The sequence below is a fragment of the Monopterus albus genome, unplaced genomic scaffold (genome assembly GCF_001952655.1).
Source record: "Monopterus albus unplaced genomic scaffold, M_albus_1.0 scaffold126.1, whole genome shotgun sequence".
Lineage (NCBI taxonomy): Eukaryota > Metazoa > Chordata > Actinopteri > Synbranchiformes > Synbranchidae > Monopterus > Monopterus albus.
Genome location: NW_018128006.1, coordinates 2,598,349 through 2,624,594, shown reverse-complemented (window position 1 = coordinate 2,624,594; position 26,246 = coordinate 2,598,349). Strand labels below are relative to the sequence as shown.

The 26,246-nt window shown below is 39.9% G+C and overlaps 1 protein-coding gene across 1 annotated transcript; it reads left to right on the top strand.

Moving 5' to 3' along the window:
• Positions 1–2,972: 2,972 nt before the first annotated feature.
• On the top strand, positions 2,973–24,193 carry ano11 (anoctamin 11). Its single transcript, XM_020612600.1, has 25 exons — positions 2,973–3,063; positions 4,296–4,603; positions 4,735–4,898; positions 5,428–5,539; positions 5,647–5,834; positions 5,933–6,040; positions 6,987–7,123; positions 7,208–7,265; positions 7,353–7,463; positions 7,564–7,729; positions 8,548–8,638; positions 10,738–10,834; positions 10,953–11,096; positions 12,423–12,560; positions 13,540–13,638; positions 13,833–13,935; positions 15,067–15,178; positions 15,260–15,314; positions 15,448–15,545; positions 16,463–16,599; positions 16,784–16,989; positions 17,075–17,211; positions 18,787–18,877; positions 19,846–19,977; positions 22,374–24,193. The coding sequence occupies exons 3-25, from the start codon at positions 4,767–4,769 to the stop codon at positions 22,398–22,400; spliced, it is 2,679 nt and encodes an 892-aa protein (XP_020468256.1). The 5' UTR covers positions 2,973–3,063; positions 4,296–4,603; positions 4,735–4,766; the 3' UTR covers positions 22,401–24,193.
• The last annotated feature ends 2,053 nt before the right edge of the window (positions 24,194–26,246 follow it).

Genomic DNA, 26,246 nt, shown 5'->3' with positions numbered 1-26,246 from the left:
TGAATGTGGGGAGGCTTTTTGACTTTGTTTGTAAATGTATACAGTCTGTAATATTTGTATTATGTTCAGCCATTTTATTGTATTGTAAATAGAACACTAATCAAATATAACCTACTGAAAACTCACAAAGATGTGCCTGTCCAGAAGGTTTTATACTGTTCATAATAGTAAATAAAGTACAAATAGACCATTGTGATTGGACTGTGTAACTGAATAAACTGATATGAAATCATGACTCCTGTGGTGAAACGCATTCTAAATGTACCACTATCAGTGCCAAGTAACGTTTATGTTTCTGTTATAGGTCAGTGAAAAACGTCAGAACAGTCATGTTAGAGCAGGTGCAGAAGATTCATTCAGGTAAGAGAGAAGTTGTGCATTAGGTAAATAAATAGTTGACCTAGAAAATGTAGTCTTCTGTGCACACTGTACTGTCTGGAGTTTGTTATTGTTGATTTGTGTCCAAGTAATTACCTACTTGAATATGTGACTTGTAAGCGCTCTCTCTCCAGCCGACACAACTAGTTTGAATCTGAAGCTCCCCACACTCTGACATTTGAAAGGAACACTGAAGGAGACATTTAAGGTGTGATGATTGAAAAGCCTTAGTTTCCAGATCACACATCGACATAATGACACATATATTTGCGTGTGTGTGTGTGTGTGTGTGTGTGTGTGTGTGTACACAGTGCCTTGCGAAAGTATTTGGCCCCCTTGAACTTTGTGACCTTTTGCCACATTTCAGGCTTCAAACATAAAGATATAAAACTGTAATTTTTTTGTGAAGAATCAACAAGTGGGACACAATCATGAAGTGGAACGAAATTTATTGGATATTTCAAACTTTTTTAACAAATAAAAAACTGAAAAATTGGGCGTGCAAAATTATTCAGCCCCTTTACTTTCAGTGCAGCAAACTCTCTCCAGAAGTTCAGTGAGGATCTCTGAATGATCCAATGTTGACCTAAATGACTAATGATGATAAATAGAATCCACCTGTGTGGAATCAAGTCTCCATATAAATGCACCTGCACTGTGATAGTCTCAGAGGTCCGTTTAAAGCACAGAGAGCATCATGAAGAACAAGGAACACACCAGGCAGGTCCAAGATACTGTTGTGGAGAAGTTTAAAGCCGGATTTGGATACAAAAAGATTTCCCAAGCTAAACATCCCAAGGAGCACTGTGCAAGCAATAATATTGAAATGGAAGGAGTATCAGACCACTGCAAATCCACCAAGACCTGGCCGTCCCTCTAAACTTTCAGCTCATACAAGGAGAAAACTGATCAGAGATGCAGCCAAGAGGCCCAGGATCACTCTGGATGAACTGCAGAGATCTACAGCTGAGGTGGGAGACTCTGGCCATAGGACAACAATCAGTCGTATACTGCACAAATCTGGCCTTTATGGAAGAGTGGCAAGAAGAAAGCCATTTCTTAAAGATATCCATAAAAAGTGTCATTTAAAGTTTGCCACAAGCCACCTGGGAGACACACCAAACATGTGGAAGAAGGTGCTCTGGTCAGATGAAACCAAAATCGAACTTTTTGGCAAGAGGAGACAAGCTGCAGCAAAGAAGAAGATAGTGTGGGTCTGCCAAAATCAGCTTCTCCTCCATTTAATTTTGTGGTCTGTCAGGTTCTCTGTAAATGAATATGCTGAGGTGTCATCACAGAGTGCTGCACCCAAGTTAAACTTCTTTTGCAACATATGGATTGCAGGCACTGTGAGTTGAACCTCCAGCTCTCCAGTTGGGAGATGACTGCTGTAACCACTGAACCACACTCGTTGAGTCGTAAATTGAGTTAACTTCTAGATGGTGCCAACAATGCAACTTGGTGAAAGAAGAAACCTAATGTGTGTGGTAGGTATGTGTGAAGATGTCACGTACCTTCCAATGATTTCACTTCCAACTGTAAAGTAAAGTATCGGTGACATCACTGCTGAAAACAGACAAATTCTCAAATGAATCAGAGAGTCTTGTTTAGAAATCATCTTTTTAGCTTCCACTGTTAAATATGAAGGAATAGAACGTGTGAACACACAGTGTTTTATTTTCTGATAAAGACTGTGGCCTACATTGATTTTCATGGAAACCTGCACCAACCTTAGCCATAAGCACGACTTGCCAAACATTAACATTAAACCGGGTCGCCATTCTAAAACTGCCTTTTATAGAAGGGACTGGTCCCCATGAGGATGGCTATGTCCACACAGTGTCAGTATTACCAGAGAGTGCACCCACTGATTCGTAAGTGGGCACATTATGCAACTGAGCAAATGTACTTTGTCCCATCTCTTGTTAGTGTATCAGCTAATCAGCACCATGGATAGAGACTGTACACGGATCAGCACCACGGACAGAGACAATGCAGCACCAGCTCACAGCACATGGCTCATTTAGCAAATGCAAAGTGGTCAAGTCTAATGCACACTTGCTTTTCTGGTTCATGTCTGTTCAGCAATTCAAAACGTGCACTATACCATATTTTACGTAGCTAACCCATAAAGTTAACATTTAAATTTGTGGAGCCCTTTGGGGATATTTTGTTGCCCCACCGGGAGGAGGCCCCGGGGAAGACCCAGGACACGCTGGAGGGACTATGTCTCTCAGCTGGCCTGGGAACACCTCAGCATTTCCCCGGAGGCGCTGGAGGAAGTGTCTGGAGAGAGAGAAGTCTGGGCATCTTTGCTTAGACTGCTGCCCCCGCGACCCGGTCCCGGATAAGCGGAGGAAAATGGATGGATGTTTCTATGGTTGTTGCTGAAAAATGTATCCTTGAACTTTATATTTAATGATATTAACAATAGAAGCAAATTTTTTTCATGAAATAACAGGTGTCAAGGTATTATGAGTTTTTGAAGAAAGACTCATAATGTTCATCTGTTAGAGTTGTTGTATTTACTTCTTTCAAAGAAATCCACTAAATATCATTTGTTTAGGGTTGTCCAAGCCTTTGCATACTATTATATATTTCACATTATCATATTCAGCTACCCAGCAGATCATCTGCCTTTTACAGCTTTTCATCACTGGAAGCTCCGCCACAGCATTCAGGCCTGTAAGTGCCTTAAGAGCTTGTTGACAAATGATTTTGAGAGTTTCCTTAAAACCCAGTGGTACACTTTTTATTTTGCCATGTAGAAGATGTTAAAATTACTGTCATTTCTTTGATCTATGTCTTTCCAAAAAGCTTTCCAGCAGGTGGTTAGCAAATATTAACTTGTTTTTAGAGCAGCTATTTAGTTATATTGATGCTGAGGAGGAGACAAGCTGCAGCAAAGAAGAAGATAGTGTGGGTCTGCCAAAATCAGCTTCTCCTCTATTTTCTTTGTGGTCTGTCAGGTTCTCTGTAAATGAATATGCTGAGGTGTCATCACAGAGTGCTGCACCCAAGTTAAACCTCTTTAACTTAAGCACAGCGCGCAGGGATGGCATGCATGGCTTTGCACTGCCCTCAGCTAAGTGCAGCACATTGAAATGAATGGATTCGATAGAAGAGCGCAGCACCCACTGCATCCTACCTGAAAATGGCTTAAGCGTTTGGTTGTCCAGCACTGTGTCTGAGATCAGACTCAGGGCAGTTAAAAGGACCTGGGTGCACCGTGGAGGTCTGCTCAGCTGATGGGACACCTGAGAGAACTGCGTATGGCCCTGATGCACTGGTCCAGCTCAGATAACTCTGGGCCAGCCTGTTCTTCTCCACTGGTTGGCGTCTCTCTTCTGTTTGTTTTGTTGCCTCATAATTACGTTAAACCATCTTTTTAATTCGTCAGTTGGCTGTGTGCCCTTCTCCTTTTACGGTGTTTGCTGAACGATTTAAGGCCTTTACATGCCTTTAGCCACATTTTTAAAAACTATCTCTTCTACTCCCCAAACTAAATTTCTGCAGTTTCCCTTCAATATATAAATTATTTTAATATTTTTGCATATATTATTTTCTCTATTCAAAAGCCTACTTGGAATCTCAGTTGAAACTGTAGTTTGCCTGAGAAGACCTCTGGGAAAGGTGTTCTCATGTGCAGTGGTATCAATTAACTATCTTAACCTAACTGACTGTAGGCACTGTGCTGTGTTTCAGGTGACTCTGCTCTTTCATTTGCAATTTTAATACCTCACTTTCTGTTAGCCCTACACTTCCTGCTTTCTCCCAGGGATGGAGTTCCTCATCCATTAATAATTTACCTTAACTGTGTTTACATTTCAAATCCACTTAAATGAAATGTACAGAACAGCTTGTATGGAGGAGGGAATACCATTATTTTCAAACGGAACATTTCTTGTATCTTACAGCCTGCAAAACGGTATGTTAGATGGAGCTTGGACTTCATTCCCCCATTCTCTGCCCCTGACTGACTATTACATTATTTAGAGGTGGGGATGTGCACTGTACTGTATGTCCTGATGTACATTTCCATTCATGCAGGCAGCAAAGTAGCAGCTACTGCCTGCATGCTAGGTCCATTACGTTATTTCACAGCGACAGTATCTAACAGCAGAGCCAGTCGAATGCAGAGACAGGAGAGAGAGGGAGGACAAGGGAATCACAGATTGCTGCAAATCCACACTTCAGCAGCAGCCTTGTTTTTGCTACAGCAAAGGTGCAGTATCAGCCTTTTTCTCTTGTTTCGGTCTTTCTCCACAGCATATCTGAGGTTATCTGTGACATACTGCAGTGATGAGAATATATTGCCTCTGCAGTAAAATTTCATGTGAATACTGACTACAATAGGTGTCCTGCCACAGGACCTTTTTTTATCTGTCATGCTGAGGAAGGGCTCGGGGCTGCTGAAGGGAGACAGAGAGGTCCTTCTGGATCTGGACTGTACTGGTGAAGCACAAACAACAGACAGCTATGGGAGTCTGCAGAATGGGGGCTTCATCCCACCAAGATATGTAAGAACAGTTTTACTTTTTTTCCTAAAATGCTGCCGTATTTTCTCCTTTTATATAGGAATCACATAAACGGGGAAAATAATTGCACATATTTTCACACAGCATCCGTTAATTACTCTGCTTCCCTGCCTCATCCCCTCACACCTCACTGATTTTTAAGAGATATTGCTGTGGTTCGAAGGGTTTTATTCTGTGCTACAGGGTGCAGTATACACGACCAAAAATATCTTGTGGTCACACGACTTTGCAGCACTGAACGATGGTTCACAATCATTGAACAAAAATGCTCAGTAGCCTGGTCATTTTCCATCTTATCTTTCTGGACTCATTAATGCAAAGTGGAGGCTTTTATGCTGCTATGTAATGACAGGATTTTACGGTTAAACCTCATCAAAAGGAAATTAAACATTCACTTACCAAACAAAGGGTTAAGTGCAGGAAAGTGAATATAAAAGTATTTTTTTCCTGCATCTGACTTGTTTTTAATTGACAGATCTTGATAATAGCTAAAGTGTGTGGATGCTTTCAGCTTTTGGCCGCAGCTGCTGCTGATGATCCCATTTATATGCACTGTAACACAAGAAATAACCAGCCACTTCCACAGCTGGGGAATTACTTCAAAGATGGAAGAACTAAAATTGGTAGGCCGAATCAATAGCTCCTATTATATTGTTGTCACAAGTTCATTGATGTACGAGTCCTTCATTTAACCTTTTGGTTCATAGTGTTATGTTTGATCTGGGTTTAGATTTTGTGCTGGTATGGGAGGTTCGCTCGCGGAGGAAACGACGAGGGAATAGTGAGGTGACCGGTAAGGAGAGTGAAGCTGTCCCCACTCAGGAGAACAGCAGGTCTGAAAGGAGAAAGGCACAACTAGCACAGTGGAGGGAGAAGTTTGTTCAGAATCTCAAGAGTGCTGGATTGCTCATGGAAGAGGTACTGTACTGTGAATCAGATTAAAAATTATTTATCCTGTTAACAAGCTCTAAATGTGACTTTTCAGTTAACAACTTCTCTTTGTTGCTTCTCAATAGGAGGAAATGACAAATGAAAAGAAAACGATTCATTTTCTGAAACTTAGCGCTCCCTGGGATGTGTTGGTGTATTATGCTGAAGAACTCTGTCTGAGAGCTCCATTGCAGGTTGACACAGCTGTTTATAATTCATTATTACCAGTTCAAAGTTAATGATTCCATTGAACCCTAAACTTTTATATTATCTGTGACTGGATTTTTTTTAGCAACAGCTATTCAGTGTATTTCTATAAGTACTTGTGGGCTGGCATTGTTTGGTCTGTCTGTTGATTGATTGGTCCAGTATTTTGCTCCAGATTGAAATATCACAACAGCTAATGTATGGATGTCATGCAGTTTTGTATAAACATTTAAATGTATGCTAGAAACTTCAGTCATCTCTGGTTTACTCGAGCACCACCACATGGTTGACGTTTTTGATACTGAGCAAAATATCTTCACAGTTATTTAAAGAACTACCATAGAATTTGGTGCATATATTAATGTGCCCCTCAGGATGAATTGTAATCACTATGATGAGCATTATATATGGTACACTGTGAACATTATGTCTACTAAATGTCAGCATGTTAACATTGTCATGTTGAGCATGGTGGCATTAGCATTTAGCTCAGCACAGCTATGCCTAAGTATCACGTAGCTGCTAGCATACAGTAGCTGTAGATGCTTAGTCTTGGTATTAAACCAAACCTAATTTTTCATTGTCACTGTCAGCAGGATTCAAATTCATACCCATGCAAGAGCATGCACATATATTATTGATGTAGAGGACAAACGCCGAGTTTCACTGTTTCAGATGACATTGTTGACTGTTCTTTAGTCTTCTTTTTTGAACCATGATTCACTGAGTCCTTTTCAACCCAATTTTCCTGTGTTGTAAAGAGACATAAGTTGCTTTTCTTCTGTTGCATTACTGGACAGAGTAGCCTCTCAGGTTGTGTTTGCTTCCCATCAGTGAGCAATGCGCATATCATTTCAAACAAAACTCTAAAGACAATGTTGACAAAATATTTATTTCCTATTTTCCAATGTGTGATGTGTGTTTGGCTCCTAGGCACAGCCAAATCTGGACTTAAACACATCAGCTCGGGTACTAAGTAGACTATGCATCCCTAACGTAATGACTGAGTCAGTGCCAAACAGGCCACTGGACTATTACACATGTGCCTTTCGCAAGTCAAAGATGAACAGGTGAGTTCTGGTTAACTTTGGTCAGTAATTTTTTATCAGCTCGGATTGTGTTTCACTACATACAGGTATAATTGACTGTTGCAGATTTCTTGGCTGTGATGACCATGAAACCTACTTCACTAACACACAGAGACACCGTGTGGTGAGAAATAGGTCGTTCTCTACAGTATACTGGATGTATTCAGTGTTTGTTTTCTCAAATAGAGTGATAGTTTGTGTTTTGTTTCAGGTGTATGAGATTCTTGCCAGCACGGTGTATGGCAAAAGGAAGAGGGCTGAAATTGGCGTGGACAGACTGATAAATGAAGGGGCGTACACTGCAGCTTTCCCTCTTCATGAGGTCAGATATTAGTTTGCTTAAAAAAAAAAAGATCAGACATAAAACTAGTATAGTTTTTCCTCTAATCAGCAGCATGTACCTTTTTTTTCCACCCCCACAGGGCCCTTTTCAGCTTCCAAATTTTGAGATCCGTCCTGATGAGCTAAATCAGAGACAGGTTCTTTACCATTATTGGGCCCGCTGGTGCAAATGGTACAAGTACCAGCCACTGGACCATATCAGGGAGTACTTTGGAGAGAAGATAGCATTCTACTTTGCTTGGCTGGGTAAATGAAAGTTCTTATTCACCCTTATAATGTACATCACCCTTTTAAACATTTTATCTCCCTCTCTATTGTTGTATGGATTTAATTGTTTTTTGACACAGATCAACAGAAAAAAATCAAAACACCTCAACATTTATTTTAATTCTGTTCATATATAAAACAAATAATTAATTGTAATTGTATTTATCAAAGGTGACATGCCTTTATTTTGAGTGACCCAGCCAATTGCGTTGACATGTTGCATAATAAGTTGAATGGAGATCAGCTGTGGCTTAGTGCCAGACCTTTGCATAACTGTCCAATCCCACATTTTTATAGTCATTCAATCATTGAATGACGGGAATTGGAATAGTAGTAAAGTGTGGTTATCAGGCAAAGGCACCTATGTGTAAGCAAGGTATGCAAAGTGACTTGAGGTTAATTAAATCTGTAAATGGAGGGTCCAACAGCTGATTTATAACATACTTAGGAATATAGCAAGTACTTTTACAAAATGTAATTGCTGCTCTCAAGCTACAACCAAGGAAGCGTTTACTTTTCTAGACACATAGTGCCTCATAGGTTTTTTTGTTTATGTTAACAGTTGCGTGTTTTACATAGACAGCAGAAGTCCATATTGGCATGAGAAGTGAAAGCTATTACATCTGAACAATGAAAGAAGTGTAGCACACAGCACCACAGAAAAAGTAGAAGAAGCTTGAGACGGTAAACAGACACAGCATGAAATATATTGCCTGCAATGCCAATCAGACTTCATCAACCATTTTCCAGTGATTATGTATCCCCAGTCCATCAGCCTAATAGAGCTTTGTCTCCAGGTTTCTACACAGCCTGGCTACTGCCTGCTGCAGTGGTTGGAATGCTGGTCTTTGTGTCTGGAGTCATGTCCATGGGTACCAACACACCAGCGTGAGTCCATGCGCTATACAGAAAACACATACAGTATTCGAGTAACACAAAATAAATGACCAAGTATATCTTTATTTATATAGCACTTTTCAATACCATGGTTAACAATATACAAAAATATAAAACATAAATATACCTACTCATAAACATTTGCATACATACTATAGAACATAATAAAGCACATAATACACACACACACACACACACACAATTAGAATGCATAAAACCCTGCATACACAGAACAGAGTCCAGCATACACAATCAAAAAAAGGAAGAACGTCAATAAAGTGTCCTAAAATAAATGCGTTTTAAGAAGAGGTTTAAATTGATCAGCAGAATCTGCTGATCTAACCTCTAGAGGGAGATCGTTCCCTAAAGCGGTGCCATTACAATAAAGGATCGGTAACACAGCATTTTTTTTTTCTAATTTGTCTGGTAACTTCTATAGCTAGTGCTAAATTTTCTATCACTGCCTCCATTTGTAGAATAAACATGATTTCAGTCAAATCATTCTTGAGCTGTCTTTTTGTTTCTAATTGCTGTGATTATATAATGATTTTAGTGCAATCCTATCAGTATTGATGATTCTGATGAATTGACTGAGTATACTCATACTTCAGAATAAACCTAAACACTCTGATTCACTTCAGTATGTCAGGTGTTGCTGCTCCAGCTTTACTTGGTCTGGTAGGTCAAGGTGGCTAATGTTAGTAACCTTTAGGTTACTGTACTGTATATGGTTAGGTAAGAACTTTACTGTGTCAGTTTCTTGTCTTTTTAACTCTTCAATACTTGTGCTTCTGTTACAATTCATCATATCACAAACGTTTCAGTGGCTGTATTCCCAAATTACCACCAATAAGTAGACAGATCATACCATATCCAGTGCATGTTTGAAGTCTCACTCCACTGTCTCTATGTCAAGTCGCTTAATGCCGTTGTCTTTAAAGCAAGTGACCCAAGAGATTCCTGGGAAATAAGAGGAAAATCAATATGCTATTATCCAATTGTCACTTGTGGGATGTTGAAAAATTCATGATGTTAGGGTGAGTTAAGTGGTGGAACTGTTTGTTGGTGAATAATGACTAAGCACACTCACTTCCTGGAGTCTTGTCATCATGGTGAGATTGTCAGATTGTACAGACATCTATACCAAAACTCATGTTTACTGACCATATCTGGAATCTGGCGCCATGGCCATACTTCAGCTCTGTATTTGGTGCACAGATATTAAATTAGTGCCAGTCTATTCATCGTACTCTGTGTATTTCCCAAAAGGTATTTTTAAAGCATACCAGGCATACCCAGAAATAAAAACTGTGCTTGCACATTTTCTCCTAAATTATGTTGAACAAACACAATTTCAGATGAAACTATTTCAAAGTGCAGCCTGCTCTGCATGAAACAAACTCTATAATTATGCATTATTTATCACCACAGGCTCTTCTCTAAAGTAGGTGTACCTTATTAGGATACATGCACTCTATTGTCTTATCATACATTTTGAATTTCATCTCGTGGGTTTTAGTAACAGATGATTCACCAAATATGAAGTAACCAGGGATGTTGGAGAGAACAGAAGAACAATCAGTACCTTAGTAAAGAAAGTAAACGACTTTCAGATTCATGAGGTTCATTAGTTCACACTGTAGATTAAAGTCATTAATTAGTGGAGAATGTATGGAGAGCAGTTTCAAATAATGGTAAACAGCATCAATCTCATGTGATATTGGACAGTTAACACCCCAGTAAAGTCCAGACTTTGTGCAGCAGATGTGATCTCATGTGTGGTCATGATTTCACCAACTCATTGAATAACTCCAAGTGTAAGTGCAGTAGCTACAAGACCAACAAGCTGAGGGGCTGATTTTAACACCTTGCATCTGTGCTGGAGTTGATGTACTTTGTTAATTCACCCAGTCCCTTAGCTCTCACACTAATAACTGAGCATACTCTATGTAAAGAAAGGGGCATATATGTATTTTTCTGTCAATCCAGTTGACCACCTGATTCATCGGTATTTGAAAAGCAGTGGTTTGAAGGCTTTAAAACATGTTTTCTCACTTGTAACTAATTTGTCTTTGTATGCGTGTTAACAGTAAAGAAGTCTGTACCAAGGGAGCCAGTTATCTGATGTGTCCTCTCTGTAATACATGTAAAGCCTGGAACATGTCTGATATCTGCACTATGGCCAAGGTAATGAACTTTAAAAACATTTAGCTGGTAAACAGCCTAGTTTGTGATCATCATGCAAACAGATTTAAAGCTCTTACTTGCTTTAAATAGTGTGCTTTATACCTTTTCTGCATTGCAGTTGGGCTACTTATTTGACCACCCAGGTACGGTCCTCTTCAGTGTGTTTATGTCCTTCTGGGCTGTAACCTTTCTGGAGTACTGGAAAAGAAAGATGGCCACCCTGGCCCATCACTGGGGCTGCATGGACTTCCATGAAGAAGAGGTCTCATCATCCTTCTTTGTGTCTTGCTTTTATTATACTGTATGTATGATCATACTAGTCCCATGCAGGCCCCCCTCACGTTCCTGGTACTTGATTTTAGTAGTACCTCCTGAGGGGTGCTGAAATTTAGCTCTCAGAAAGCACCTCCTAAGTGGATGCACCATAGTGGAAATAAACACAGAACTTGTGACGAGCGTTACTCGGTGCGACACGTTCCTGTAGGTTCTGAAAATGGAATTTGTCTTTATCTTTGAATTTCTTCTTTTGTTATTTTATTGACCCTTAATGCTGTATCTGAAATAAAGTTTTGATTGATTGAACCTTTCTGACAAACACAACACCATGCTAATCTTCACTGGCACATTTGTTGAGTAATGTTTAAGCATTTAGATATATTAAGCTTTATTTTCCTGTCACAGTCTTTATCATTTGCAGAGTGCTGCATTTGACAGTGCTGTTACATTCTCATTTCCAAGGACACAGCAATAAACAACACAGCAAAAAAATTAAGTTAAGCACCTCACCTCTGGGGCAACTACTCAGGCGTTTTCTGGTATGCATACCTCTCTGTACTTGTGTTCATGTGGACTTGTAAAACATCATCAGTCACAGTCCATGTACTGGTCCAATTCATAGTCTGCATCCAGATAAGTGTGCATCAAAAAAAGCAGACTTGTTCTTGCTATGCCTATTTTATCGGGGATGCTTTTGGAGCTGACTTGTGTGGACTTGAGGCAGCTTAAGAATCCCAGTGCCACCTTTTGGAGCCGTTATAATTTTCATCCTAGGACTGGTATTACGAGAAACTAGCCACTTAGACTGAGAATATGTGATCAGTTTATCAAAGTAATGCTGATTTGGAAATTTTCTCTGAAGTTTTCAAAGATGCCAGTACCTGCTACTGGACTAGCTATCTACACTGCTCAAAAAATAAAGGGAACACAAGGGAAAATAAGACATTCAACTATGTAATGAACAAGGTATTTAATAAGAATATTTCATTCATTCATGTCTTATTGTTGTGTTCCCTTTATTTTTTTGAGCAGTATATAATTAGGGGGCAGCTGCATCTTGGTCAGAGCAGTCTGTTAGCAAGGACACTGGTCAATTGCACATTGTGAGTACTGTGTCCTTCTGTCCTCTACAGTTTGTGCCTAAAGTTTGAAATTACCAGGTCAAACTCCCAGGTATAGGAGCCCAAATTTGGCATACTTGGTATTAAAAAAACGCCTGTGGTTCCTGGACCTGAAGTCTGCAGCTGCACTGTCCTCTGCACCCCAGTATAGTGTGTTTATTGATACTGATGTCATCACTGTGTTTCCTCAGGAGCGTCCTCGGCCAGAGTTTGCAGCCATGGCCCCAGCTGTGGAGCAGAATCCAGTAACTGGGGTCAAAGAGCCCTATTTTCCAGAAAAGACCAGGCTGTCTCGTATGTTCACTGGCTCCATGGTCATCATCATGATGGTGAGACACTGTTTTAAGTGTTTTGAGGGCAGTGTTATATTCAGAGGTGTCTCTCTATTTTTTTCCCCACCAGCTACATACATGAGAGGGTCAGAATATTAGAAACACCTCTGAATATAATGTAGGCCAGTGCAACACCACCTTTAACTATGACCTCAATAATAAGCATATAATTGAATTTATGCATTTGACAATTTCACCAAAAACTGAAACATCCATAAACATGGATGTTAAGGTGGAAGTGTTGTATTGAGGTGCATACAATTGAAAAGGTGTACCTAATAAAGTGACCGGTGAGCGTATATATCCTCTCATATGTCTCATTAGTATTTGGTTGTAATGCTGTATCTAATCAGATCCCACACTGTATGTGAAAACATGTTTTCCTTGTTCATTCTTGTCTCATCATACTTGGTTTCAGGGGGGAATTTCAGTGTCTGGTGTCTTTTGAGCTTTTACTTTTGTGATCCTGCAGTGAAAGAGAGGTGGAGTTTACAACTGCGTGCTGTTCCATTGAGTCCTGTAGTGGTAACTGAACCCTTTTCTAATCATGAATACAGGTCATTTGCCCAAAGGGCTAGATATGATCGGATAATCTCAGCCATACACTGTACGCTCAGTCTCAGGATTAACTTGTTCTTTGACACAGATCTGAGGATCAGTTTTCCCCACCCTTTTTGTGACAATGATGAATGCTGCCTTGGTACCAACACATACAGACTATAAAGACACATTGCTTAGAATGGTATTCATGATCACGTTTCTAAAGCAAACCAAGAAGAGTGTCCAAGACTGAAGCCCATCCAGCCAGGGTGCATTCTTTTTGACTGTTGATGCAGAGTGCAGATCTGAACTTCTTAATGAATGATGCCACTGAGATGCTGTAGTTCCAAAGTTCAACATATGTCCTTGTCTTTTCTTAAACAAAAAATCACCAATTACAATGTTTTGTGTAAAGTTCCTGTGTCTTACCTCACAGCTGTGTGTGGTGATGATCTTCCTGGTGACGGTGGTCATGTGCCGCGGCATCATCAGCGTGATAATGTTCCAAACTGGGAAGCCCGTCCTACGTACAGAGGTATATCAGAGCAACAAACAACATCTCCAGTTGATGTATGGATAAAATTACTACCTATTAATATTCTAAATAATGCTTTTTATATTTCACATTTTGTTCTGAAGTCTACAGTATAAATTACATGTGTACATCAGACCTTGAACAGCTTTGTGTCCTCTATGCCAACTGTGCGTTCATTTGTGTCTCGCCCTCAGGCAGGGACCATAGCCACCATCTCCAGCAGTATTGTGAATCTGGGCCTCATCCTGTTGATGGGCCAGGTCTACACTGCATTAGCTGAGCAGCTCACTAAATGGGGTAAGAATCAATACTGCTCTCTAACACCTCAAACCTCAATCCTGTATATTAGTATCAGCATCTCAAGGGATCCCTACAAACTAAAAACTCAGAGAGCAGATAATGTCTTGATCTTGATTCCAGCCTGTAGGATTAAAAAAAAAAAAATAGTCATTGCAGAGTGGAGCAGTACATGCTGCACCACAGCACTGAGCACATGTGACACACCAGAGTGTCTTTAGTTGTGTTTTTGCCATATTTAGGTAGCAGCCACATCTCAACAACAGATAGACAACACTGTTAAAATCTGTTCAAGAATTACAGGAGTGAAACAAAGAGACTTGCGTTCTTTTTGTAACCAGTAAATTGTCTGGAAAGCATCAGCTAACGTGACCTCAGCTGACCACGTTAGTCTAAATTGTTCATTCCCTCTGCAGTTGATTGTCTTGATGGATGTTTTAATTTTCTTGTGTTGCATTATTTTTTTCGTTTTAATGTTGTTACTGTTTTTCTTTACCTATAAATATTATAGAAATCATTTTAAATGGCCTGTGTTTGAAATGTACTATATATATAATACTGCCTTTGATTTTTATGTTATTTAACTAGTCCGTTACAGTGTGTTGCATGAGCTGCTAATTGCCCCAGTGGGATTAATAAAGTTGTTTGTATATGCTTTATAATTTGGAGAATTGTGCTTGTTAGTTAATGTTGTTTAAATTCAGCAGATATAAATTGACAGACCTAACCTCCAAATTCCAAAACTGATGAATTTAGCTTTATTATTTATTTCAGCCTCTATGTTCATGTGCATTACATCGCCTCCTGTGTCACTTTTAAAAAATGGATGGTGATCTTTCACATCCTATAAGGTACTGTACCATTATTATTGGATTTGAGTTAGCTGACATAGTAAAGGTAAAATAAAGGTTATGTAAAATAGAATAACAATATATTCACCAAGTTATTGTTGAGATCTTTTCAAATGGCTATGAAAAGCCAAACAAGCCAAGATTCACGCACAGTCATATAATGAGAAGGTTTTTATGCCGGGTAGTCAAACGTCCCTGGAGGACTAAACAAAGACAGACTGTGAAATTATTGAGGGTTTAATGTCTTTAACCCTGTGCGCCTTTGTTCTCCTTGTGGCAGAGATGCACAGAACACAAACCCAGTATGATAACGCCTTCATCTTCAAAGTGTTCATCTTCCAGTTTGTCAACTTCTACTCGTCTCCCTTCTATGTGGCTTTCTTTAAAGGAAGGTGAGTCTGTTTTAGACACGGACACAAATAGTGTTTTGACCAATAAGATTTTAACTGTGTCTTACTTCTCTGTGAGGGTAGGTTTGTGGGTTACCCTTCCAGTTATGGGACCTTGTTTGGGATGAGGAATGAAGATGTGAGTCCCTTCTTCCTACATTTGGATGATCTGTAATTTCACAATAAATAAAAGATTGTGATATTGATTTTTATCCAAGTACTGAAAATAAAAAGTAATGCTCCACCTGTATATCTGTGTCTTCATATTGCAGTGTGGACCTGGAGGTTGTCTCATTGAGCTGGCTGAACAACTCTTCATCATCATGGTGGGAAAACAACTCATCAACAACATTCAGGAGTTTGTTATTCCGTATGTTTCCATTTGACTGATGTACAAGTACCATGTCCATTTCCAGCATATTTTTTCCTGTTTTTATGTAACAGTTTCAAGGATATCAGCCCTTTCAAAAATTAGAATTAATATAATATCAGTGTGTGTTTGTGTTTATTATAATATTATAATATCTGGCATAATATCTATAATTGCTTTATCAGCCTTCATGACATTATAATGCTTTTTTGAAGACTTTCCACACACTGCTATGTATCCTTAATACAGCTGCATTTCTTTGGTGCACTAAGACTCATCATGGTTCCTCTGCAGCACTGGCATAGTGTGTGTGTGTGTGTGTGTGTGTGTGTGTTCAGACAGAGCAGAATCAGGGTTGCCGACCACTATAGTAAATAAAGTAATTTAGCAAATAGTCAGGTAGCCTTTGAAGAAAAATTGAAGATGTTCCTTAAGGTTCTGACCACTAGTGGTGCTGTAATGCAGCATTCTCCTTCTTTCACTAAAACCTTCGGATCCCGACTCTGAACCAAAGAAGCCAGTGTACAAGAGCAAAGAGAGCTGAGAGCCACTTGTGACTGTTGCCCAAGCCCAAAAAAGGAAGTCTGCAAAAGCAAAAACCGAAAACAGCCAATTTGGGCCAAACTCCAGTGCTGCACTTCAGAAAATAACAGAAATAGACACCCTGACAACAGAGCATAAATTAAACCAGAATCGCGAACAAGAAGAGCCAAATGAACAAATCTTTTAAGGGAATAGATCAGAAAGAGCCAGCTCTACAAAGTAAACAGCTTTTACCATCAGTAATCTCTACCAGCTCCGGGGCTGTGGTTCTGTAGGCGAGTCTGACCTTCCTGTGCTGAGTGTTCAAGTTCTGTATTAACATTCATGTTTACTTTCCACTGACAAGTGTACTCTCTGCCTGTTTGTTTTGACAGTAAAGTGAAGGCCTGGCGCCAAAAGAGAACTTTGACTAAGGTGCTGGGAGGTAAGGCATCTCATGAGCCTCGGCGTTGGGAGGAGGACTACCAGCTGGTGGAGTGTGAGGGCCTATTCGAAGAGTACTTGGAGATGGGTGAATATCTATAATTCTATCTAAAGCACATAATGTCTGCCCATCAGATGCAATCAACAATTCCAAAAACAGTTCAAATATTAGTATATTCTGGTATGCTGAAGGTATGTAAACAAGAAATAATGTAAGAAATCATCTGGTGTATTTCATTGCACAAATAAAGAAATGACCTATTGTGCTGCAGTGCTTCAGTTTGGGTTCATCACCATCTTCGTGGCGGCGTTCCCCCTCGCTCCACTATTTGCTCTCCTCAACAACTGGGTGGAGATCCGTCTGGACGCCCACAAGTTTGTATGCGAGTACCGCCGACCGGTGGCGGAACGCGCCCAGAACATCGGTGTCTGGTTCATCATACTGGAAGCCCTGTCACATCTGTCTGTCATCGCCAATGTAAGTTGATTGGAAATGATGAAGATCCATACCAGACTCAATATAATATCCTTTTCAGTATTATCTCATTCTTCTCCATCCACAGGCTTTCCTTATAGCCTTCACATCAGATTTTTTACCTCGTCTGCTCTACCAGTACAAGTTTGATAATGATCTCAACGGTTACATCAATTTCACCTTGGCTTATGCACCACTTAACTACACTGAGTACCCCATGTGCAGGTATGGTATGGTGTAGGCTGATTATTTGAATGCATGTAAGAGAGAGGGGTGACACTTGATTTAAAATTTCCACATGTTGTCTTCCAGATAGAGTCGCAAGAAAAAGTAATTGCACTATTTACAGTTTTCTGCATAAATTCGTCATGAAATGTGATTTGATCTTCACCAAAGTCAAAAATATCAACAAACACAGTGCTTCTAAGCTGATAAACACAGTCAGTCATGATCTTTCATGTCTTTGTTCAACACCCTTTAAACATACAAAGTGATGGTGGATTTAGCTGGAAAGGGTTACAGAGTCATCTCAAAGACTTTAGACATTCATCAGTCCACAGTCTGACATATTGTATATAAATGGAGCTGATCTGGTACTGCGGCTACTCTCCACGGAGTGGGCGACCAACCAAGATCACTCCAAAGGCACAACACAGAATGCTCACTGCGGTAAAAAAGAGCCCTAGAGTGACAGCTGAAGGATTCAATGTTCATTATTCAGCCATATGTAAAATACTGAACAGGCATGGTAACCATGGCAGGACACCATGGAGGAAGCAATTGCTCTCCAAAAACAACACTGCAGCAGGCCTGAAGTTTGCCAAAGACCACCTTGACACTCCACACTACTGGGAAAATGTCCTGTGGACAGATGAAACGAAAGTAGAATTGTTGGTTAAAAACACAGAGCACAACGTATGGTGTAAAAAGAGAACCGCGTACCAACGTGAAATCATTATCCCAACAGTGAAGTACGTGGGTCTGCTTTGCTGCCTCTGGACCTGGACCGCTTACCATTGTGGAGGGGAAAATGAGTTCCCAAGTTTATCAAGGTATCCTACAGGATAATGTCAGGATGGCTGTCGGCAAACTGAAGCTCAAAACAAGCTGTTTGATGCTGGACAATGACCCTAAACAACAAAGTAAGTCTACTATAGAACAGCTTCAGAGACACAGAATCTGCCTTTTGGAGTGGCCCAGTCAGAGCCCAGACCTCAACCTGATAGAGATGCTGTAGAATGACCTCAAGAGAGCCGTTCACTCCAGACACCCTAAGAATATGACTGAGCTGAAGCAGCTCTGTGAAAAAGAATGGTCCAAAATTCCTCCTGAATGTTGTGCAGGTCTAACCCACAGCTACAGGAAGCACTGGCTTGAGGTTACTGCTGCCAAAAGTGGTTCAACCAGTTATTAAAACACCGTTGACATTACTTTTTCCACCATTTTGTTGTATGTTTAATGGGTGTGTTCAATAACGACCTGAAAGATTATGACTGTTTGTATTTTATTATTTTAGAAATATTGTGTTTGTTGATTTTGGTGAAGATCAGATCACATTTCATGACCAAGTTATGCAGAAAACCAGGAAATTGCAAACAGTGCCATCATTTTTACTTACAACTGTGTTTCATATACTGTCGTTTAAGCAAAATCCTTGAAAAGCTTCCAAGTGTCACTTTCACTTTTCATTTTGCTTCAGATCATAGACTTGACCAACAGAGGTTAATATTACTGATTGTTCTTATGTAGTACTGCTGCATATCATGTACACTTTTTACTAACTTTGTTTTTTTTTAATAGATATAAAGCGTACAGAGACAACAATGGAAACTACACACTGTTTTACTGGGAGCTCCTTGCTGTCAGACTTGGTTTTATCATTGCTTTTGAGGTATAAAGGGATTCGCTCTGTCTCTGTTTCCTTTTGCTTGTTTCAGTCATTTTAATATCTAAATTTTATTCATTTTTATAATTCCTCTACTTCTCTATCCCAAGTTGTACCTCGGGTCCATACGTGAAGCCATTTAGCTGTAGTTCATGTTGTGTTATTTTATAGCTGACATGCATTATAATGCTGCCATGTCTCTCTACTTTTTTCTTTCTTTAGTGCTTTTTATATTTTTCAAATTTTTTCTTCATCTCTTTTTCAAATTTATACTGTATTTGTATTTCTGCTTTATCTCCCTCCTTTTCTCACCCTGCTCTTCCTCTTTGTTTGTTTGTTTACACTGACGTTTCTGGAATTTAGCTGACACTTTTAAGTCAAAGTATGCAAGTAGAATAAACTTTTCATACAGATTTACTGTAGAAATTCCACCGAACCAAAGCTGAGCAGGACAAACATTCTGGCCTTGTAGTTTTTCTCTGAACACTAAACTGTGAACAGGGATCTTGATGATAGAAATTTAACAAAGAAAGTATAGAAAATGTATTCTAGTCAATTAAAATTTGAAATTTCTTAAAAACTCAGGAGACTGGGAAATCTTTTAAAATGTGTAATGTAATGAGAAACATCAATGAACCTGGGAATCCTGAGGTGGAGTACTTGGAGCAAATCACTAACAGATTCTGAACTAGGCATTCTTCTAAAACTTACTTGTCTTGTCGCCCTCATCAGTAGTTCACAAGTTTGTTCAGTTGTTGTGAAGTAAATTTCATCTGCTGCAAAGGCAAAAAGTGCCTGAAAGTCTCCGTAGCGGAATGGAGTGGCAGTGGAGTTGATACTTTTTGTCAGTTTCAAGGTCAAGGTTGCCTTCAAACTCAAACATAACATGCTGCTTTCCACATCTTTAGACTAGTTGTATACTCACAGTGTGACAGGAAAGGGTTTTTGCTTATGTGATGTCTCCCCTCCTCTAGCATGTCGTGTTCTTTGTACTGCGTGCCATCGACTGGATTGTACCCGATGTCCCCGAGTTCCTGGAGCTGAAGATCAAGAGGGAGCGCTACCTGGCCAAGCAGGCTCTGGCTGAAAACCAGGAGGCCCTGCTGGTAAGTCGAGGCCGAGGGGCTGCCCCTTCCACTCCAGGTTCCTTCAGCCCCGATCAGTAGAACATGGGATGCACACACTGTGCTGTGCAGCACACACTCGTTCATAACTCCTAACACTCCAGTTCTGTTATTGAATGATTAGGATAAGAGCAAGTTTTGAATGCTGGACCTAAATGTCAGACTGATGTCAAATGTTGATGTCCATACTGTGTGTTTCCACACAGGTGATCAACAACACAATGCACCAGCAGAGTTCACACACCACATACAGTATTAAACCTGCCGCTGAGACTGGATTACTGTAAATAAATTCCACATTATAAAGGCATTGAAAAGTTTACCTGCCTGTACCCACATATAGTATTCCACATTATAAAGGCATTGAAAAGTTTACCTGCCTGTACCCACATATAGTAGGCTTTGCAAAGCACCTGCAGCTCGACTAGGTGTCATAAACTCACTACACTGCACACATGATCATTAAAGGTAATCTGTGTGGGATCGGAGCCAAATATATCAGTGCAGATGAATTTGAATAGATCCACAAACCTTGTGGGCTGACACCTGTCAGCATAGGTTAGTACTTCCTCTCTCAACACAGCTGTGGAAGGTTACCTGACATAATGGAAGTATTTCACTGGAATAAAATGAAAAATGACTTCAAGCAATTACTTCTGTCATAGTTCACGCTCTGCACTTGAAGATCAGAGCCTGTTATGTCCATAGTCTCCTCATGGAGATCATATTCCCAAAGAGCATACATGTCCTCATTTATGTGTGTGTCCTTGTGCTCTGACTCATGCTGTTGTCATGTGTCTCATCTTTTGCTGGATGGGCTCAGGTGAATACTACACCTAAGTCAGCAAAATAACTGTAATAGACAAGTGGTGGACAGGGGCCTTGGATTGCACCAGAGATACAGCTGTTGTCAGGGGGCCCAAAATTATTACAGTGGTTGGTCCCCTTGTCTCTATTTTGGGGTTGGATGTCATAGTAGCTGCATGTGGAGAGTTGGGGAGTGAATGCATGCAAGATGTTGTAAATGCTCAACTAGGGCAGGATGATATGATGAAAATCATACTATTAATAGAAATATATTTTATATATGGCAAATTTACAAAGAATAAAATAATGTTCAATGCAAATCTATAAAAAAAAATCTTATTTATATTTTTTATAACACGGAAGTATCACCCAGCCCTGTGCTCAACATGAACTGCAGGTCCACCGGTCTAAGTTATATCATGTTTGTGCATTAGAGGAGGCATTGTTAGCTAACTTAGCATAAAGACTGGAGGCATCTGGCCTGACTCTGTTTAAAGAAAAAAAAAACTGTCAACACGCATCTCATTTTTTTTGACTTGCAGATGGACATGAATACAAAGAAACATTGATTTGTGAATTTACAAATAATAGTTTGTCTGCCCAGTGTTTCATTGCGGTCACCTCTGGTTGTATTGTAATTGGTAGGCTTCGGATTTGGTTTCCGAAATTGTACTAAATCTGGAAACCGCACTGTGACAAGATTCTGAGATGTTGCGGAGAGTTGCATACACTTATTCCCTCTTTGGCAAAGAGTTGAGTGAGGAGATTCATACCACTTTTGAATGTGTCCATTATAAACAGCGTATGCTAGCACAAACTCTGGAAACAGGGACCAGGACCGTCCTGTAGTTTTTGCTTGGTAAGAATAACCTCAGAATCTTAGAAATGCTGTAGCTGACACACAACACCCTTAAAACAGTGAACACGTAATAGTACATTAAACAGACAAATTCAGACGGGAGGCTAGTTAAAGGAAAAACCTGAACAAATGAGCGGTCTCTTCCAGACTGACAGTGCCCCCATCCACAGGGCATGAGGGGTGATGCGAATCACATGCTGTGGCCTTCTCAGTCACCAGATCTCAACCCAGGTGAACACCTATGGGAGGTTTTAGATCAACATGTTAATGCCAAGGTGCACTGAAGCTGTTCTGATGGCACATGGTGCCCAGCACCTTACTGAGACACTTTGTGTTGGTTTTTCCTTTTTTTGTCACCCGTCTGTATGTAAGAGGTATTGCTCTTCATCTCTAACTTAATAAAGCTAAAATGTGTATTTCCCAAAATGTCAAACTTTTGTTTTAAATAATTAAGCTGTTGATTAGTGAGCTCCTGAGGTGTTTCTAGGTGTATTTTTAAACTTTGGACAGAGCCAAGCTACAGTAGCAGTTTCCCAGCTTCTAGGCCTTATGCTAAGATAGGCCACCTTAGAGAGCACTCTCAGAGAGCACTCCAATTTTTTTTTTTTTACATCTTACAGTAGACACTTTGACAGAACTAATTATCTCCTGTCTCTCTGCTCCTTCCCCATTCCTTCTATGTCTAAACCCAACTGCACTGCCTCCCCTGAAGCAAGTGACGCGTCCTTTGGAAGCATGAGTTAGGACTTGGAATATTGGAGAAATAAAAGACACTGCTATGCATCTGGAATAACAAGAGTGAACGTTTATCCTGAGTGGGCTAATGTCTTTGCACTGGAACTCTTTTTTTTTGTTTCATTTATTACTGCTGCACACATATCATAATACACAGATGTGTATCATGTGTATGAACTCACTTCACCCACCTTTTCATTTGGAGAATACACCACCTTTTTCAGACTGATCACCAACAAATATAATAATATACTGATGCTAGGCCTGAACAGGTTACATCTCCACATCTGTCCTCAATCTACGTATAAGGACATGACACTTTTTTTATCCACACTGGGTACTGACCTACAGCAACTGGGACATAGCCTGAGTGGACTTTAAGGAAATTGAACAAAAATATCTTTAAAATCTGAGTAGTATAGTTGCACAACTGTCCAGTTTACATGAGACTTACCAGAGTATGATGCTGTAGCAAGGGTATTTAATTATTTATTTTTTGTCTTAGTAGGAATGCACATAAACATGATTCAATTTGAGTAAAATATACCTGTTAGATGATAAAGTCAGTGGCCCTTTGGACAAAGTGCAACACACTTGAATAACAGACACAATATTTAACATAGGGGCACCTCATCCATATTAGTAATTTGCTTTGTTTCCATTGGCAAGCTAAAGTAGCAGCATGCGTTGTTAATGCTGTCATACTGTTGTAAAGTTGTTGGGTCTGTTCAAATTTTTACTCAGCAGTGTTTCACCTTCAGCAATGTGAGTCAGAACCAACCTGAGGGGGATCCAAGATGCTGATTGGGTCCTCTGGAGTTCAGGTCTGTTCAGTGACCTTTACTATGCATCACAGTGAATGTCCTAGTAGTAAATCAATGTTGATTGTATGTTTTTAATGTCATTTAAAGGTGAACTACACAATGGGTGACATTACAGCAGAGGCTGTGGTATCTTGAATTTCGGTATGGGTCAAAATCCAAAAACACTTCCTATAATGCAACTTGAGAGCATGGTTATGAAGAGTCTTTATAGAGGAGTTATTAGAGAAGATTTATTTATTTTATTTTTTCCAAAGGCAAGCAACTGTTTTAGAGATGATCTGGTTCTTCTAGTCAAAGCTACAAGCCTGTGTAGATCACTGACTTACAAGGTGCATTTTGGTTGGAAAAAAACCTCTTTAGAGTTATGATAAATACAATGTTAATAGTAAATAAGAAATTCATTGTCATTTCTAAGTAAAGCTCGCAACTACAGCGCCATGTTTTGTTCAATACTTTCCCTAGTCACAGCAGGGAAAATCCTTCTGTAACCAATGACTCCTCTAACTTTCTTATTAGCAATTTGATTAGATTCTCTCTGTCAAAACTTTGTAGTTAGTGAAGGTGCTGATAGTTATTTTCTCAGATTTGACAGATCTACACTAGAGCAACAGATGATATTAGACAACAGGCTGAGAAGTTCCCACTATGACTGGAAAATCTAATCTTGTGTAAAATTGTTGGCATGCCCCTTTAAATTGAACTTGCATTGTCTCCTACTTGTTGGTGAGCACTGACTCGAGGTTAACGTATGGTTAGCTGATACTGTACTTGGGATGAAAAGAATTCTGCAGAAACATATACATGCATATAATACTGTACATGTTTTACTATCTATGAGTCCTGAGCATGTCTATCTTTTGTACTAGAAGCCTCTGCACAGTATTCATATGGAGTATTTCTGTTGCTAATGCACAATATTGTAAAAACTTTAGTATTGAACATAGTTTGTGTGTGAGCTGTTTTGCATTCTAGAGATTTTAGACCAAAATAAATCTAGTTTGATGAATGCAAATGCCTCCTCAGATGTGTCAGTCCTCTCTATAGCCCCTTAGCGCACCCCCCACCCCTTGCCTTCCCTTCTACATCTCAGAGAAGATAACCTTCTCCAAGCAGACGGGTAACAAGGATGTTGATTTATTAAGAGTCCAAAAGTGGCAGCTGTTGGTTAATGATTTTTGTCTTCCCCTCTCTCCTCCCATCACACGCTTCACTGATGGCTATAGCTTTGGGCAACCCCTGACTTTTATCTCTTCTCTTCTTAGCCTCCTGTTCCTGCTCACCCTTTCTTCTGTGGGGTTCACCCTTCTCTCTCTCCTCCTCCCATCTCTTATTTTAACCTTGCTTTCCTTGTTTTTTTGTTGTTGTTTTTTTAAACACTCCTCCTTTTCTCTCTCTTAGCTATATTCATCTTCTGATTGTTATGATTGCTGTGCGTTCCTCTGCCTTGGCCTGCAGGAAGAGTGAGTTAGTACATGTCAGCGAGCACAGGTATGCACTGTGGACACCAGCTGGCTCATTCACCGACTGGTGGAATTAAGAGGGAGACACTCACATGCACAGGCTTTGAAACATACTGTAGCTCTCAATCAACTGCAAGGTAACCATACAGCAAAGAAGTCACTGCAGTGTCACACATAAAGGAGATTTTTCTGAAAGTGTAACAGACAGAAATGTCTGTTTATATTTGTAATGAGGCCGAGATGTGATCATTATATGTGCATTATATCAAATATATGCACAGCCACATAAAATGATCGGTGAATTAAAACAAAAGTCAGGGTGGCACGGTACTGCAGTGGTTAGCTTTGTCGCCTCACTGCAAGAAGGTTCCGGGTTCAAGCCCCTACCAACCCGGGGCCTTTTATGTGAGGAGTTTGCATGTCCTCCCTGTGCCTGCATGGGTTCTCTCTGGGTACTCCGGCTTCCTCCCACAGTACAAAGACATGCAGCTTAGGTTGATTGGTGACTCAAAATTGCCCATAGGAGTGAGTGTGTGTGGTTGTTTGTCTACATGTCAGCCCTGCGACAGACCGGCGGAGGTGTACCCAGTGTCAGCTGGGGTAGGCTCCAGCCCATATGCCCGTATTCAGGAATAAGCGGTATAGATAATGAATGGATGGGTAAGACAAACCTTATTAATCGTCAGGTTACAGTTCATAATTATTTTTATTGCCTTGCTTTACTGCCAAACCCACAAAACCTAGTGGAGACTTAGGAGTCTAGATATGCCAGGCTGAAATATGCTGAACTGTATGTCCAAAATACTTTTTTTTAACACTATTAAGCAAAATTTGTGGCTCACTGCTTACTAAATTTTCCACTGTGTTCACCAGTTACTACCTGACTCATTTTGGTTCACACTTGGTACAGGGCACATACCACATCTTTCAGTGGATTTTTAGAGCTTTTGTTGGTGCCTGCCGCCACTGAATACCAGCTATAAGAGATCAGAGTTTACAGGCTGGAAATTTTAAAACAAAGTCAAAGCTTTGTAGAGTTGAATGATCATTTTCTGCGGAATTATTTCTACAAGTGAATCCTTTCATATGACACAATTATTTCACAAATTGTTAGTAAAAGAATACAGATTGGTGCAGCTTTCAAGCTATTTAAGGCAAGGCAAGTTTATATAGCATCTTTTTACACAACAAGGCAATTCAATGTGCTCATTGCACACAGATCTAACATTAAAATGTATACACACTGTAGATAAAACATTAGAATATAATTACATTAAAACAAGGCAAATTAAAAACAACAATCACTTGACAGCAAAAAGTACCAACATGCAAGTGTAGATACCTTGTACATTTAAGGTAGCTGTGGCAGACTGTGGATTCTCACTGTTCTGAATGTACTTTCTACCCCTTTCATCGATCTTCCCAAGACTAACCCATGAGTAATTTAACACTAGAGGCAGGTGTAGGTTTTTCCCCCCCAGGAAATGTGAAACATCAGTTTATACAGTCTGCTAAACAGTTGTTAAAGAGAAATAGGGAAATAAAGGGAAAACTATTACAAGGGGG